At 42.1% G+C, this 14,872-nt stretch overlaps 1 protein-coding gene across 1 annotated transcript in view; it reads left to right on the forward strand.

Annotated features, from left to right (window-relative positions):
- Positions 1–14,872, forward strand: part of sls (sallimus) — a 208,793-nt gene that overhangs the window by 104,803 nt on the left and 89,118 nt on the right. The window contains exon 106 of the mRNA XM_084590954.1: positions 1,874–13,377. Within this exon, the coding sequence (XP_084447080.1) occupies positions 1,874–13,377 (11,504 nt within the window). The remainder of the gene's footprint in view (positions 1–1,873; positions 13,378–14,872) is intronic.

Consider the following 14,872-nt stretch of genomic DNA (forward strand, 5'->3'; position numbering starts at 1 on the left):
ATATCATCAAAGTCTTCGAGAAAGAGGTTTCAGGAAAAAGGGCCCTTTGCATTCCAATGGGCTAGCACGACAGAATGTTGCAGCAGACGACACGCATGGGGCCTCATCTGCTCTACACTGCGCCGTCACATTGCACTAGCATAGCCAACGCAGGGCTTCATTGCAATGCAAGTTCTTGCGCTCTAAGCCACCAGTGTGTCGGTGGGAGCTTTATTCTCCAGGCAGCAATCTGCTGTATTGAGTAGTGTTTCGATTCAGCTGAAGTGAGGATGCAGCTATACATAATGGCTGTTCAGACTCATCAGGCTCAAACTCAATGCATGCATCAGCTTTCTTCTATGCATGCTTGGCCACCCTGACCTAGACTGAGAATTACAAAATGAACAAATGTGGATGTGCAGCTGAAAGCTTGTTGAGTTGAACTTCGATAATTAGAACTTTAGGATAATTTGAACTACACTACTCGGTCCGGCCAAGTTCCATAGAGGTCTGCATTCAAAAAAGCCAAATTGGTTTCGCCACAGATAATTCAAAATGTGTTGGCATCTATGCCGTCTGGCTAGCCTGGCGTTCAGCACGTGGCCGAAGAAACGCCCCTGGATAGCACGGCATAGTTATGAGGCTGTGCACCTCCAAAATTAGGTAAAAGCATAGAATAGTGGGTGCAGCCTAACTGGCACCATAACCAGTCCAGCAGCCGACGGCGACCTAAGGGGGTAGCTACTTGCTGTCTATTCCACACAACATTCAGACACTTGCAACTAAATGCTCTTTTATTTGACCGCTGTTAATACAGAAATGCAGATAAGCAATCTTTTCGGTGCAGTCCCAATGGCCATGTAGGGATATGGCATTAGACAGGCATGCTCTACCGGTCTTGCACCGGTTAAGCCGTGTCTGAGTATGACTGCATGGCGCTGTAAGCGATTTACTCAAGTAATGAACCCACTTTTTTTTTTAAAAATTGGTCAGTTTGGGGGGAGGGTTCACTACGTGGGAACAAAAGATACTGTGTGTGTGCGAGAGCCGCCCATCCTTTCAACCATTCTATCAATGAAAGCATGCGGTCAGCCGCAACCATGACGCTGGATTTTAGCATCCCTCGCTTCAAGAAGCATTTGCTGCAATCACGCATTCCAATCATTTTATAACAACGGACGGCGCCCGCCCAATCGTGGTGTGTGAAAGTGAACATACTGAAAACCAAGCTTGCGCAACTGGGCTGAGCAAGCCACCGCCGGCATTCTGGTCATCGTCGGCACTCCTGTCAATTAGGCCGCTGGTACACACCAAGTTCGCCCCCACCGCCAGAGCTGATGTCAAAGATAAATGCTCCATGATGTTACCGCTGTGCAGCACAGCATCTTGGTGTGCTTCCAAGAAATGTTGTGTAGACTGCGATAGCTCAAAATGGCCGGAGGACAATTTTTCACATTCTCTGTAGAAAAGTGGGAGGTGGGCTCATTATGTGAGTGGGTTCATAACACGAGTAAATATATGGTAAATTTGCCATAAAGCAAATGGTTCTTATTAGTTTTTTAAGGCTATTCGATAATGTGAACGTCAGATAATTCGAACTTTTCCCGGTCCCCTGAGGTTCGAATTAAAGAGGTTTCACTAAATGAAGCAAATCTGATGAAGGAAAAGCATGAAAACATGCTATGCTACTTGAGTTTATGATCCCTGCTCATAAAAACTTGCAAACACAAGAAAACAGTAACCCTTCATGACAGAAAATGAAGCAAAGCTGATGAGGAAAAACAATGATAACGAGCAGAGTTTACTCACAGTATGTTACTTGACGTTATGATCCCTGAATATGGTCATAAATATTGTAAATGCAAGAAAAGCATAATCACTTTCTTTCTTTCAGAACTGAAAGAAGACAAGGCCAAAGAGACACTAGAACGAACAGGTTTTGAACTGCCAGTTTCAACTGAAGACAGTGTTTTCTTAAGACCCCTTCGTGATGAGAAATTGCGTATTAAAGCCGCTAAGGAAACAAAGATGCCTGAAGAATCTATTGTTGAGAGACTACCAATGATGGAAACTGTCGAAGCTTATGCACAAGTTGAAGCCACAAAATTGTTAGTTCAAGAAGAACTGTCTGTGAAAAAGAAGTATGTTAGAGAAGAAATTACTCAACACGAAATTAAAGAAATAAAGCAAGTTACAAAAGAACCGGAACCTGAAGAACAAATTCCCGAATTTTTAAAGAAGGTGCTAAAGCCAATACCTCGATACCAGCAGGTAATACAAGAAGAGAAGGTTGACATTCCGGAGGTGACTCAATATGAAATACAGTTAAGGCCTGATGAAGAGACACCACATCTGGTTACAAAGGAAGCCCTCCAAGAACGTGACGAGCCAGTAAAAAGCGAGGAGCTTCAAGACAGACAACCCAAAAGGAAGGTCCCAGTTGTCAAACAGCACAAGTTCGAAACAGCAGAGTTTTCAACCTATCAAGCTCCAAAAGAACAGCTGGAACCTGAAGAACCGATCCCAGAATTTTTGAAGAAGGTACTAAAGCCAATACCACGGCACCAGCAGGTGATACAAGAAGAAAAGGTTGACATTTCAGACGTAACTCAATATGAAACACTACCGATGCCTGATGAAGAGTTAATACATCCTGCTACAAAGGAAGCCCCAGAACAACGTGACAAGCCTTTAAAACATGAAGTGTCTCGAGACAAACAACCTAAAAGGAAGATCCCAGAGGTCAAACCTGACGATATTGTTGAGACACCAGAGTTTTTAACAAAGACGTTAAAACCAACAGAAAAATTCCGCAAAAAAGACATTCCAGAAACTGCCGAGGAGCCTGAATTCCAAAAGCTAACAAAACGAAGAACAATCCAACCACAGCAACCAGACCACAAAGATGCTGAACACTTTGAAGCAACCGAAACCATGGAAATTTTTAAGCCACAAAAACTAAAACAACCAGATGAAAAATCAAAACCAACCGAAGATGTATTAATCACCGATGAGACAACAGAGCCTACTGACTTGAAATTTCAAACACGGCCTAAGCAAGAAAAACCATCTGATAAAAAACCTATGACAGAAAAAGTACAAGAACAAAAAGAATCTATTAAAGTTTTCAAAGTGCCAAAACCAAAGATGCCAGGAGAGAAGGAAAAGCCACAAGAAATTTTACCCACAAAAGAAACTAAAGAAATATTTCAGCCTCAGCTGAAACTTAAACCTAAAGAACAAACAGAACAGCCCAGTGATGAGAAGGAAGAGCAAGGTTTTGTCATAGAAACAATGAGACGACCAAAAGAAAGGAAACCCCAACAAGATATCACTGTCCTACAGAAAAAAGAAAGTCCAAGAGAAATTACTAGCGAAGCAACAGAAATGCCAGGCATAATTAGTGTCAAGACTGCTCAGCGAAGAGATATCACCACCGAAGCACTGGAAAGACCCAAAGAAGTCACGCAGGTTGAATACACAACTGAACATGTGGTTGAAGAAAGAGAAACGATTGAACTGGCTAAGCTTCCAAAGCCAAAGAAAAAAGTGAAACCCGAAGAGAAAGAAATCCCAGTTGTGGAGGAGACAGAGCAGGAACTAGACCTCGCAACCAAAGCCAGGCCCAAGAAGGAAAAGCCAAAAGAAAAGCCTCTGGTTGAAGAAATCACGACTCTGAAGAAGGAAGAAGGTCCAAGAGAAATTACTACAGAAGCAACAGAAATACCAGACATAGTTGATGTTAAGACTATTGAGCAGAGAGATATCACTATCGAAGCACTGGAAAGACCCAAAGAAGTCACGCAGGTCGAATACACAACAGAAGAGGTGGTTGAAGAAAGAGAAACAATTGAATTGGCTAAAGTTCCAAAGCCAAAGAAGCCAAAGAAGAAAGTGAAACCTGAAGAGGAGGAAGTCCCTGTTGTAGAAGAGAGCGAGCAAATAATAGACTTCACAACCAAAGCCAGGCCCAAGGAGGAAAAGCCAGAAGAAAAGCCTGAGGTTGAAGAAATTACAATTCTGAGGAAGGAAGAAGGTCCAAGAGAAATTACTACTGAAGCAACAGAAATACCAGACATAGTTGATGTTAAGACTACTGAGCGAAGAGATATCACCACCGAAGCGCTGGAGAGGCCAAAAGAAATTGCGCAGGTCGAATACACAACTGAACAGGTGGTTGAAGAAAAAGAAACAATTGAACTGGCTAAAGTTCCAAAGCCAAAGAAGCCAAAGAGGAAAGTGAAACCTGAAGAGGAGGAAGTCCCAGTTGTGGAAGAAAGCAAGCAAATAATAGACCTCGCAACCAAAGCCAGACCCAAGGAGGAAAAGCCAGAAGAAAAGCCTGAGGTTGAAGAAATTACAATTCTGAGGAAGGAAGAAGGTCCAAGGGAAATTACTACCGAAGCAACAGAAACGCCGGACATAGTTGATGTTAAGACTATTGAGCGAAGAGAGATCACCACTGAAGCACTGGAAAGACCGAAAGAAGTCACGCAGGTTGAATACACAACAGAAGAGGTGGTTGAAGAAAGAGAAACAATTGAATTGGCTAAAGTTCCAAAGCCAAAGAAACCAAAGAAGAAAGTGAAACCTGAAGAAGAGGAAATCCCAGTTGTGGAAGAGAGTGAGCAAATAGTAGACCTCACAACCAAAGGCAGGCCCAAGAAAGAAAAGCCAGAAGAAAAGCCGGAGGTTGAAGAAATTACAATCCTGAAGAAGGAAGAAGGTCCAAGAGAAATTACTACCGAAGCAACAGAAATACCAGATATAGTTGATGTTATGATTACAGAGCGAAAAGATATCACAACTGAAGCACTGGAGAGGCCAAAAGAAATTGCGCAGGTCGAATACACAACTGAACAGGTGGCTGAAGAAAAAGAAACAATTGAATTGGCTAAAATTCCAAAGCCAAAGAAGCCAAAGAAGAAAGTGAAACCTGAAGAGGAGGAAGTCCCAGTTGTGGAAGAGAGTGAGCAAATAGTAGACCTCACAACCAAAGGCAGGACCAAGGAAGAAAAGCCAGAAGACAAGCCTGGGATTGAAAAAATTACAATCCTGAAGAAGAAAGAAGGTCTACGAGAAATTACTACTGAAGCAACAGAAATACCCGACATAGTTGATGTTAAGACTATCGAGCGAAGAGATATCACCACCGAAGCGCTGGAGAGACCAAAAGAAGTCACGCAAGTCGAATACACAACAGAAGAGATAGCTGAAGAAAGAGAAACAATTGAATTGGCTAAAGTTCCAAAGCCAAAGAAACCAAAGAAGAAAGTGAAACCTGAAGAGGAGGATATCCCGGTTGTGGAAGAGAGCGAGCAAATAATAGACTTCACAACCAAAGCCAGGCCCAAGGAGAAAAAGCCAGAAGAAAAGCCTGAGGTTGAAGAAATTACAATCCTGAAGAGGGAAGAAGGTCCAAGAGAAATTACTACCGAAGCAACTGAAATACCAGATATAGTAGATGTTAAGACTACGGAGCGAAGAGAGATCACAACTGAAGCACTGGAGAGGCCAAAAGAAATTGCTCAGGTCGAATACACAACTGAACAAGTGGCTGAAGAAAAAGAAACAATTGAATTGGCTAAAATTCCAAAGCCAAAGAAGCCAAAGAAGAAAGTGAAACCTGAAGAGGAGGAAGTCCCAGTTGTGGAAGAGAGTGAGCAAATAATAGACTTCACAACCAAAGCCAGGCCCAAGGAGGAAAAGCCAGAAGAAAAGCCTGAGGTTGAAGAAATCATAATCTTGAAGAAGGAAGAAGGCCCAAGGGAAATTACTACCGAAGCAACAGAAATACCGGACATAGTTGATGTTAAAACTATTGAGCGAAGAGATATCACGACCGAAGCACTGGAGAGACCCAAAGAAGTCACGCAGGTAAAATACACAACAGAAGAGGTGGTTGAAGAAATAGAAACAATTGAATTGGCTAAAGTTCCAAAGCCAAAGAAACCAAAGAAGAAAGTGAAACCTGAAGAGGAGGAAGTCCCAGTTGCGGAAGAGAGCGAGCAAATAATAGACTTCACAACTAAAGCCAGGCCCAAGGAGGAAAAGCCAGAAGAAAAGCCTGAGGTTGAAGAAATCATAATATTGAAGAAGAAAGAAGGCCCAAGGGAAATTACTACCGAAGCAACAGAAATACCAGACATAGTTGATATTAAGACTACTGAGCGAAGAGATATCACGACCGAAGCAATGGAGAGACCCAAAGAAGTCACGCAGGTCAAATACACAACAGAAGAGGTGGTTGAAGAAAAAGAAACAATTGAATTGGCTAAAGTTCCAAAGCCAAAGAAACCAAAGAAGAAAGTGAAACCTGAAGAGGAGGAAGTACCAGTTGTGGAAGAGAGCAAGCAAATAATAGATCTTGCAACCAAATCCAGGCCCAAAAAGAAAAAGCCAGAAGAAAAGCCTGAGGTTGAAGAAATTACAATCCTAAAGAAGGAAGAAGGTCCAAGAGAAATTACTACTGAAGCAACAGAAATACCAGACATAGTTGATGTTATGACTACTGAGCGCAGAGATATCACCACCGAAGCACTGGAGAAACCCAAAGAAGTCACGCAAGTAGAATACACAACAGAAGAGGTGATTGAAGAAAGAGAAACAATTGAATTGGCTAAAGTTTCAAAGCCAAAGAAACCAAAGAAGAAAGTGAAACCTGACGAGGAGGAAATCCCAGTTGTGGAAGAAAGCAAGCAAATAATAGACTTCACAACCAAAGCCAGGCCCAAAGAGGAAAAGCCAGAAGAAAAGCCTGAGGTTGAAGAAATCATAATCTTGAAGAAGGAAGAATGGCCAAGGGAAATTACTACTGAAGCAACAGAAATACCAGACATAGTTGATGTTAAGACTATTGAGCGAAGAGAGATCACCACCGAAGCATTGGAGAGACCAAAAGAAGTCACGCAAGTCGAATACACAACAGAAGAGGTGGTTGAAGAAAGAGAAACAATTGAATTGGCTAAAGTTCAAAAGCCAAAGAAACCAAAGAAGAAAGTGAAACCTGAAGAGGAGAAAGTCCCAGTTGTGGAAGAGAGCGAGCAAATAATAGATTTCACCACCAAAGCCAGGCCCAAGGAGGAAAAGCCAGAAGAAAAGCCTGAGGTTGAAGAAATCATAATCTTGAAGGAAGAAGGCCCAAGGGAAATTACTACTGAAGCAACAGAAATACCAGACATAGTTGATGTTAAGACTATTGAGCGAAGAGAGATCACCACCGAAGCATTGGAGAGACCAAAAGAAGTCACGCAAGTCGAATACACAACAGAAGAGGTGGTTGAAGAAAGAGAAACAATTGAATTAGCTAAAGTTCAAAAGCCAAAGAAACCAAAGAAGAAAGTGAAACCTGAAGAGGAGGAAGTCCCAGTTGTGGAAGAGAGCGAGCAAATAATAGACTTCACAACCAAAGCCAGGCCCAAGGAGGAAAAGCCAGAAGAAAAGCCTGAGGTTGAAGAAATCATAATCTTGAAGAAGGAAGAAGGCCCAAGGGAAATTACTACCGAAGCAACAGAAATACCAGACATAGTTGATGTTAAGACTATTGAGCGAAGAGATATTACGACCGAAGCACTGGAGAGACCCAAAGAAGTCACGCAGGTCGAATACACAACAGAAGAGGTGGTTGAAGAAAGAGAAACAATTGAATTGGCTAAAGTTCCAAAGCCAAAGAAGCCAAAGAAGAAAGTGAAACCTGAACAGGAGGAAGTCCCAGTTGTGGAAGAGAGCGAGCAAATAATAGACTTCACAACCAAAGCCAGGCCCAAGGAGGAAAAGCCAGAAGAAAAGCCTGAGGTTGAAGAAATCATAATCTTGAAGAAGGAAGAAGGCCCAAGGGAAATTACTACCAAAGCAACAGAAATACCGGACATAGTTGATGTTAAAACTATTGAGCGAAGAGATATCACGACCGAAGCACTGGAGAGACCCAAAGAAGTCACGCAGGTCGAATACACAACAGAAGAGGTGGTTGAAGAAAGAGAAACAATTGAACTGGCTAAAGTTCCAAAGCCAAAGAAACCAAAAAAGAAAGTGAAACTTGAAGATGACGAAGTCCCAGTTGTGGAAGAAAGCGAGCAAATAATAGACTTCACAACCAAAGCCAGGCCCAAGAAGGAAAAGCCAGAAGAAAAGCCTGAAGTTGAAGAAATCATTATCCTGAAGAAAGAAGAAGGTCCAAGAGAAATTACTACCGAAGCAACAGAAATACCAGACATAGTTGATGTTAAGACTATTGAGCGAAGAGATATCACGACCGAAGCACTGGAGAGACCCAAAGAAGTCACGCAGGTCGAATACACAACAGAAGAGGTGGTTGAAGAAAGAGAAACAATTGAATTGGCTAAAGTTCCAAAGCCAAAGAAGCCAAAGAAGAAAGTGAAACCTGAACAGGAGGAAGTCCCAGTTGTGGAAGAGAGCGAGCAAATAATTGACTTCACAACCAAAGCCAGGCCCAAGGAGGAAAAGCCAGAAGAAAAGCCTGAGGTTGAAGAAATCATAATCTTGAAGAAGGAAGAAGGCCCAAGGGAAATTACTACCGAAGCAACAGAAATACCGGACATAGTTGATGTTAAAACTATTGAGCGAAGAGATATCACGACCGAAGCACTGGAGAGACCCAAAGAAGTCACGCAGGTCGAATACACAACAGAAGAGGTGGTTGAAGAAAGAGAAACAATTGAACTGGCTAAAGTTCCAAAGCCAAAGAAACCAAAAAAGAAAGTGAAACTTGAAGATGAAGAAGTCCCAGTTGTGGAAGAAAGCGAGCAAATAATAGACTTCACAACCAAAGCCAGGCCCAAGAAGGAAAAGCCAGAAGAAAAGCCTGAAGTTGAAGAAATCATAATCCTGAAGAAAGAAGAAGGTCCAAGAGAAATTACTACCGAAGCAACAGAAATACCAGACATAGTTGATGTTAAGACTATTGAGCGAAGAGATATCACGACCGAAGCACTGGAGAGACCCAAAGAAGTCACGCAGGTCGAATACACAACAGAAGAGGTGGTTGAAGAAAGAGAAACAATTGAATTGGCTAAAGTTCCAAAGCCAAAGAAGCCAAAGAAGAAAGTGAAACCTGAACAGGAGGAAGTCCCAGTTGTGGAAGAGAGCGAGCAAATAATTGACTTCACAACCAAAGCCAGGCCCAAGGAGGAAAAGCCAGAAGAAAAGCCTGAGGTTGAAGAAATCATAATCTTGAAGAAGGAAGAAGGCCCAAGGGAAATTACTACCGAAGCAACAGAAATACCGGACATAGTTGATGTTAAAACTATTGAGCGAAGAGATATCACGACCGAAGCACTGGAGAGACCCAAAGAAGTCACGCAGGTCGAATACACAACAGAAGAGGTGGTTGAAGAAAGAGAAACAATTGAACTGGCTAAAGTTCCAAAGCCAAAGAAACCAAAAAAGAAAGTGAAACTTGAAGATGAAGAAGTCCCAGTTGTGGAAGAAAGCGAGCAAATAATAGACTTCACAACCAAAGCCAGGCCCAAGAAGGAAAAGCCAGAAGAAAAGCCTGAAGTTGAAGAAATCATAATCCTGAAGAAAGAAGAAGGTCCAAGAGAAATTACTACCGAAGCAACAGAAATACCAGACATAGTTGATGTTAAGACTATTGAGCAGAGAGATATCACTATCGAAGCACTGGAAAGACCCAAAGAAGTCACGCAGGTCGAATACACAACAGAAGAGGTGGTTGAAGAAAGAGAAACAATTGAATTGGCTAAAGTTCCAAAGCCAAAGAAGCCAAAGAAGAAAGTGAAACCTGAAGAGGAGGAAGTCCCTGTTGTGGAAGAGAGCGAGCAAATAATAGACTTCACAACCAAAGCCAGGCCCAAGGAGGAAAAGCCAGAAGAAAAGCCTGAGGTTGAAGAAATCATAATCTTAAAGAAGGAAGAAGGCCCAAGGGAAATTACTACCGAAGCAACAGAAATACCAGACATAGTTGATGTTAAAACTATTGAGCGAAGAGATATCACCACCGAAGCACTGCAGAAACCCAAAGAAGTCACGCAGGTCGAATACACAACAGAAGAGGTGGTTGAAGAAAGAGAAACAATTGAATTGGCTAAAGTTCCAAAGCCAAAAAAGCCAAAGAAGAAAGTGAAACCTGAAGAGGAGGAAGTCCCAGTTGTGGAAGAGAGCGAGCAAATAATAGACCTTGCAACCAAAGCCAGGCCCAAAAAGGAAAAGCCAGAAGAAAAGCCTGAGGTTGAAAAAATCATAATCCTGAAAACGGAAGGTCCAAGGGAAATTACTACCGAAGCAACAGAAATACCAGACATAGTTGATGTTAAAACTATTGAGCGAAGAGATATCACCACTGAAGCACAGGAAAGACCCAAAGAAGTCACGCAGGTCGAATACACAACAGAAGAGGTGGTTGAAGAAAGAGAAACAATTGAACTGGCTAAAGTTCCAAAGCCAAAGAAACCAAAGAAGAAAGTGAAACCTGAAGAGGAGGAAGTCCCAGTTGTGGAAGAGAGCGAGCAAATAATAGACTTCACAACCAAAGCCAGGCCCAAGGAGGAAAAGCCAGAAGAAAAGCCTGAGGTTGAAGAAATCATAATCTTGAAGAAGGAAGAAGGCCCAAGGGAAATTACTACCGAAGCAACAGAAATACCGGACATCGTTGATGTTAAAACTACTGAGCGAAGAGATATCACCACCGAAGCACTGGAAAGACCCAAAGAAGTCACGCAGGTCGAATACACAACAGAAGAGGTTGTTGAAGAAAGAGAAACAATTGAACTGGCTAAAGTTCCAAAGCCAAAGAAACCAAAGAAGAAAGTGAAACCAGAAGAGGAGGAAGTCCCAGTTGTGGAAGAGAGCGAGCAAATAATAGACCTCGAAACCAAAGCCAGGCCCAAGAAGGAAAAGCCAGAAGAAAAGCCTGAGGTTGAAGAAATCATAATCCTGAAAACGGAAGAAGGTCCAAGGGAAATTACTACCGAAGCAACAGAAACACCAGACATAGTTGATGTTAAGACTATTGAGCGAAGAGATATCACCACCGAAGCACTGGAAAGACCCAAAGAAGTCACGCAGGTCGAATACACAACAGAAGACGTGGTTGAAGAAAGAGAAACAATTGAACTGGCTAAAGTTCCAAAGCCAAAGAAACCAAAGAAGAAAGTGAAACCTGAACAGGAGGAAGTCCCAGTTGTGGAAGAGAGTGAGCAAATAATAGACCTCGCAACCAAAGCCAGGCCCAAGAAGGAAAAGCCAGAAGAAAAGCCTGAGGTTGAAGAAATCATAATCCTGAAAAAGGAAGAAGGTCCAAGGGAAATTACTACCGAAGCAACAGAAATACCGGACATAGTTGATGTTAAGACTATTGAGCGAAGAGATATCACCACCGAAGCACTGGAAAGACCCAAAGAAGTCACGCAGGTCGAATACACAACAGAAGAGGTGGTGGAAGAAAGAGAAACAATTGAACTGGCTAAAGTTCCAAAGCCAAAGAAGCCTAAGAAGAAAGCGAAACCTGAAGAGGAGGAAGTCCCAGTTGTGGAAGAGAGCGAGCAAATAATAGACCTTGCAACGAAAGCCAGGCCCAAGGAAGAAAAACCAGTGATTGAAGAAATAACTGTCCTGGAGGAGGAATTTCCACGGTTAATTACCACTGAGGCTGTTGAAATACCGGATATAACAGAGGTTAAAACTGTGCAACGAACTGACATTTTCACTGAAGCTTTTGAGAGGCCGAAGGAAATTACAGAGGTTGAGGAGACTATTGAAGAAACAGAAACAACTGATATAGTGAAAGCAAGAAAGCCAAAGAAAACAAAAAAGAAAAAGACGCCTGAAGAAACGGAAGTTTTAGTCACAGAAGAGACTGAAGAAATATTTGATATAGAGTCAAAGGCACGGCCAAAAAAAAAGAAACCAGGAGAACAAGAAGAGGCTGAGGACATAACAGTTATTGAAGAAATTAAAACTTTGAAAAAGCCACTTGATATTACTACAGATGCTACAGAGGTTTGCGAGACTGAAATTATGCAAGTGCACGTGTCTGAGGAATTTGTTGTCTCGAAACTTCCAGAAGCCTCTAGTGCACAAATGAGTATTGTTGCTAGTCGTCCAATTGTAATTGAAGAAATCAGTAGCGAGTTAAATGCTGACAGCTTAGATATTGATAAGAAACCGAAGGAAGAAAAGCCACAGACCGCATTAACTGAGAGTCAGGCAGTCACTATTGAGGAAGCCTTCACTTCTGAGGTGCCAGAGGCTGTAGAAGCACCTCAACAAATAACACGTGAGGCATCAGAAAGTGTAATAATAGAAGAGAAGTCCCTTGTAGTTGAAGAAACCACAACTGAACAATACGCATCAGAGTTCCTTGCTAAAACACCAAAAAAGAGGCAAAAAGCCAAAGAGGTTCTTGAGCCTCAGCAGTCACTTGAAGTATGCGAAGCTGGAAGCCTCTTCACTACAGAGGAGTTAAAGCCATTTCCAAGAGATATATACCAGAAGACACTGGGCATCTTAGAAGAACAATCTTTTGCAATTAGGGACGAGGGCAAAGAAGAAATGGTTCCAGAGTTTGCCACTGATGATGTTATATACAAGGAAGCAAGCAAGACTTTGCTTCTTTTACCACAACATCAAGTTGATGTGACAGAAGTAGTACCAAGTATTTCTAGTGAAGAGCTTGTAACTGAAAAAACAGCAGAGAAAAAAGGAAACATAACATTTGTTGAAGAATCAAGAGAATTTTCTACAATTTTGGAAGAGCTTCCTGCACAGTTCAAATCAGAAGATGCTCCACTCAGGAGTCTTACATTCAAAATAACTGAAGCAACGAGGAATTTCCCGCAGCATGAAGAGCAGGCAACAGAATTCCATGAGGACATACCTGAAGGCATTAAAGCTGAGCAAAGTGATGTAGAGCTAACAAGAGGGATGCATGAAGTGCACGAAGTAGCCGCTGAATTTTTGGCACAGAGTGAAAAAGAATCTGTAGCATCACTATCTCGTGTTGAAATTCCCAGAGAAGTCACTACAGTTGAAGAAATGGCTGCCCAATTTGATGTTTCTGGACCAGAAGAGACACACTTAACAGTCGAGTTCAGAGAAGTTTCACGCGATGCCGTTGAGGTCCAAGAGCAAGTTGCAGAATTTCAACTAGACGCAGCAATACCACTGTTACCAGAATCAAGAAACATTGGAGACGTTAAATCTTGTGTAGACATTGAAGAGACTACAACGTTTTTCGAGGCACCATCAATAAAGGAAGAGACCCTGGTGAAAGACTTGGCTGACATAAGGAAAGAAACACTTGTTGTTGAAGAAATTCAAACTGAAGAGCAAGCCCCTGAAGCGAGACTCACAGTGATCCCAGAAAAGAAGAGTGTCCAGACATCCAAAGTTCTGCCATTGGAGAGCCTCCCCATACAGGTAATATGTTCTGCAATAGAGTGTGAATTCAAGCAAATATAATGTGAGGTGCCTATGTTCTCCTGCAAAAAAGAAGGAAACAAATATACACTGTGAATCTGTTATACATTACAGGCTCTTCAAAATGAATTTTTTAAGATTTGTCTCAGACAAACAAAGAGCAGTACATAAAAGTTACTTTTCCCACATGTTATGAGACCAGGTGCACATAAATTGTGAGGATGATTGTAGCTAAACTCCTAATTAACCAAGTAAATTAATAAGCTCATCAGTGACTGAAGTTATCGCCAACTTGAATGAGAGACTTAGAGGCAGCCGGGGAGTAAAATCCTTGAGCCATTGGCAACCCTCAAGACATACAAGGCACTGTTTCAACTCCTGAGAGCCTAGTGTTTGCACCACAGATTGACTCTGTACAGCACATATCCTTACCTGGTGTCCTCACTCCATCCTCCTCTTCCTTTTACATCCTATTTTCCCTTTTCCTCAAGGCAGGGTAACCAACTGGAGCACCCTCCTGCTTAACCCCCCTCTTTTCTTCCTCATTTTTTTTTTTTTTTAGAAGCACTAGTATTCCTAGACTACTCTATTTGGCAGAATTCTCGTGTCAAACTCTGGTTCTGAGACATTTGCCTCCAAATTTTAAACTCACGGTTCGCTTACACATGCAGGGCAGTGACAATCCTTGCAAAACTTCCAGTGGGGCAAAGCTGTTGTGTATCCCATTTCGTCTTATAACACAGTAAAATAGGTGAAGCCAACAATTTGTCTTTTTTTTTTGTTTGTGTCTAACAAAATAAAAGAGGTAGCACACACAACCGCTGCACCACACCAAAGAAAAGTTTAGCACTGACAGTGATTATCTTGAATGCGTATTAGAAATTAGCAGACAAATATGTCAGCACATGGTGATGAAATCTGCCAAATGAAGTAGGAATAAAACCACATCTAGGTTTCCAATACACATGAGCAATATAACTGTAGAGACTAAAAAAAATTTGAGTGCTCCTGACTGCGGTTATGCAACATATTTGGCGACAAGTAGTGTACACGTGAAATGCAGTGAGGCTGGCACTCGGAAACACATCTTATTGCATGATATGCCAAGCCTGTGGCAATGCTGAGAGGTCACTGCGTAGCCACAGATGATCACAACAGGTAGTTGTGAAATTTCTCATGAAGTACTGAAGTTCCTTCAGCTTTCACTTGCCTTCACATGCCCCCATGCTTTAGCTTGTGTGGCAGATATCGTCAGGTCTCTCGATGCTAAAGCTCCCTGTGCCACATACTTTTTGCTAAGTCTTCAGCAGCATAACATGGTCTCCACGCACACATGTATTGGTTTCACATTGTGCTGCACAAAGTGTGATGTTTTGAAGGCTTGCCACTTCCTTTGTCTTCCTCGAGCACTTGGTCACACTTCTGCAGAGTCAGGTTGTTATAGCTTTCCGATAAAATTTGAGAAGAGGAATGCTATGCAGCCAACTGGACAGCC

This window comes from Amblyomma maculatum, chromosome 1 (genome assembly GCF_055883805.1).
Source record: "Amblyomma maculatum isolate TAMU_Amacu chromosome 1, ASM5588380v1, whole genome shotgun sequence".
NCBI classification, from domain to species: Eukaryota; Metazoa; Arthropoda; class Arachnida; order Ixodida; family Ixodidae; genus Amblyomma; species Amblyomma maculatum.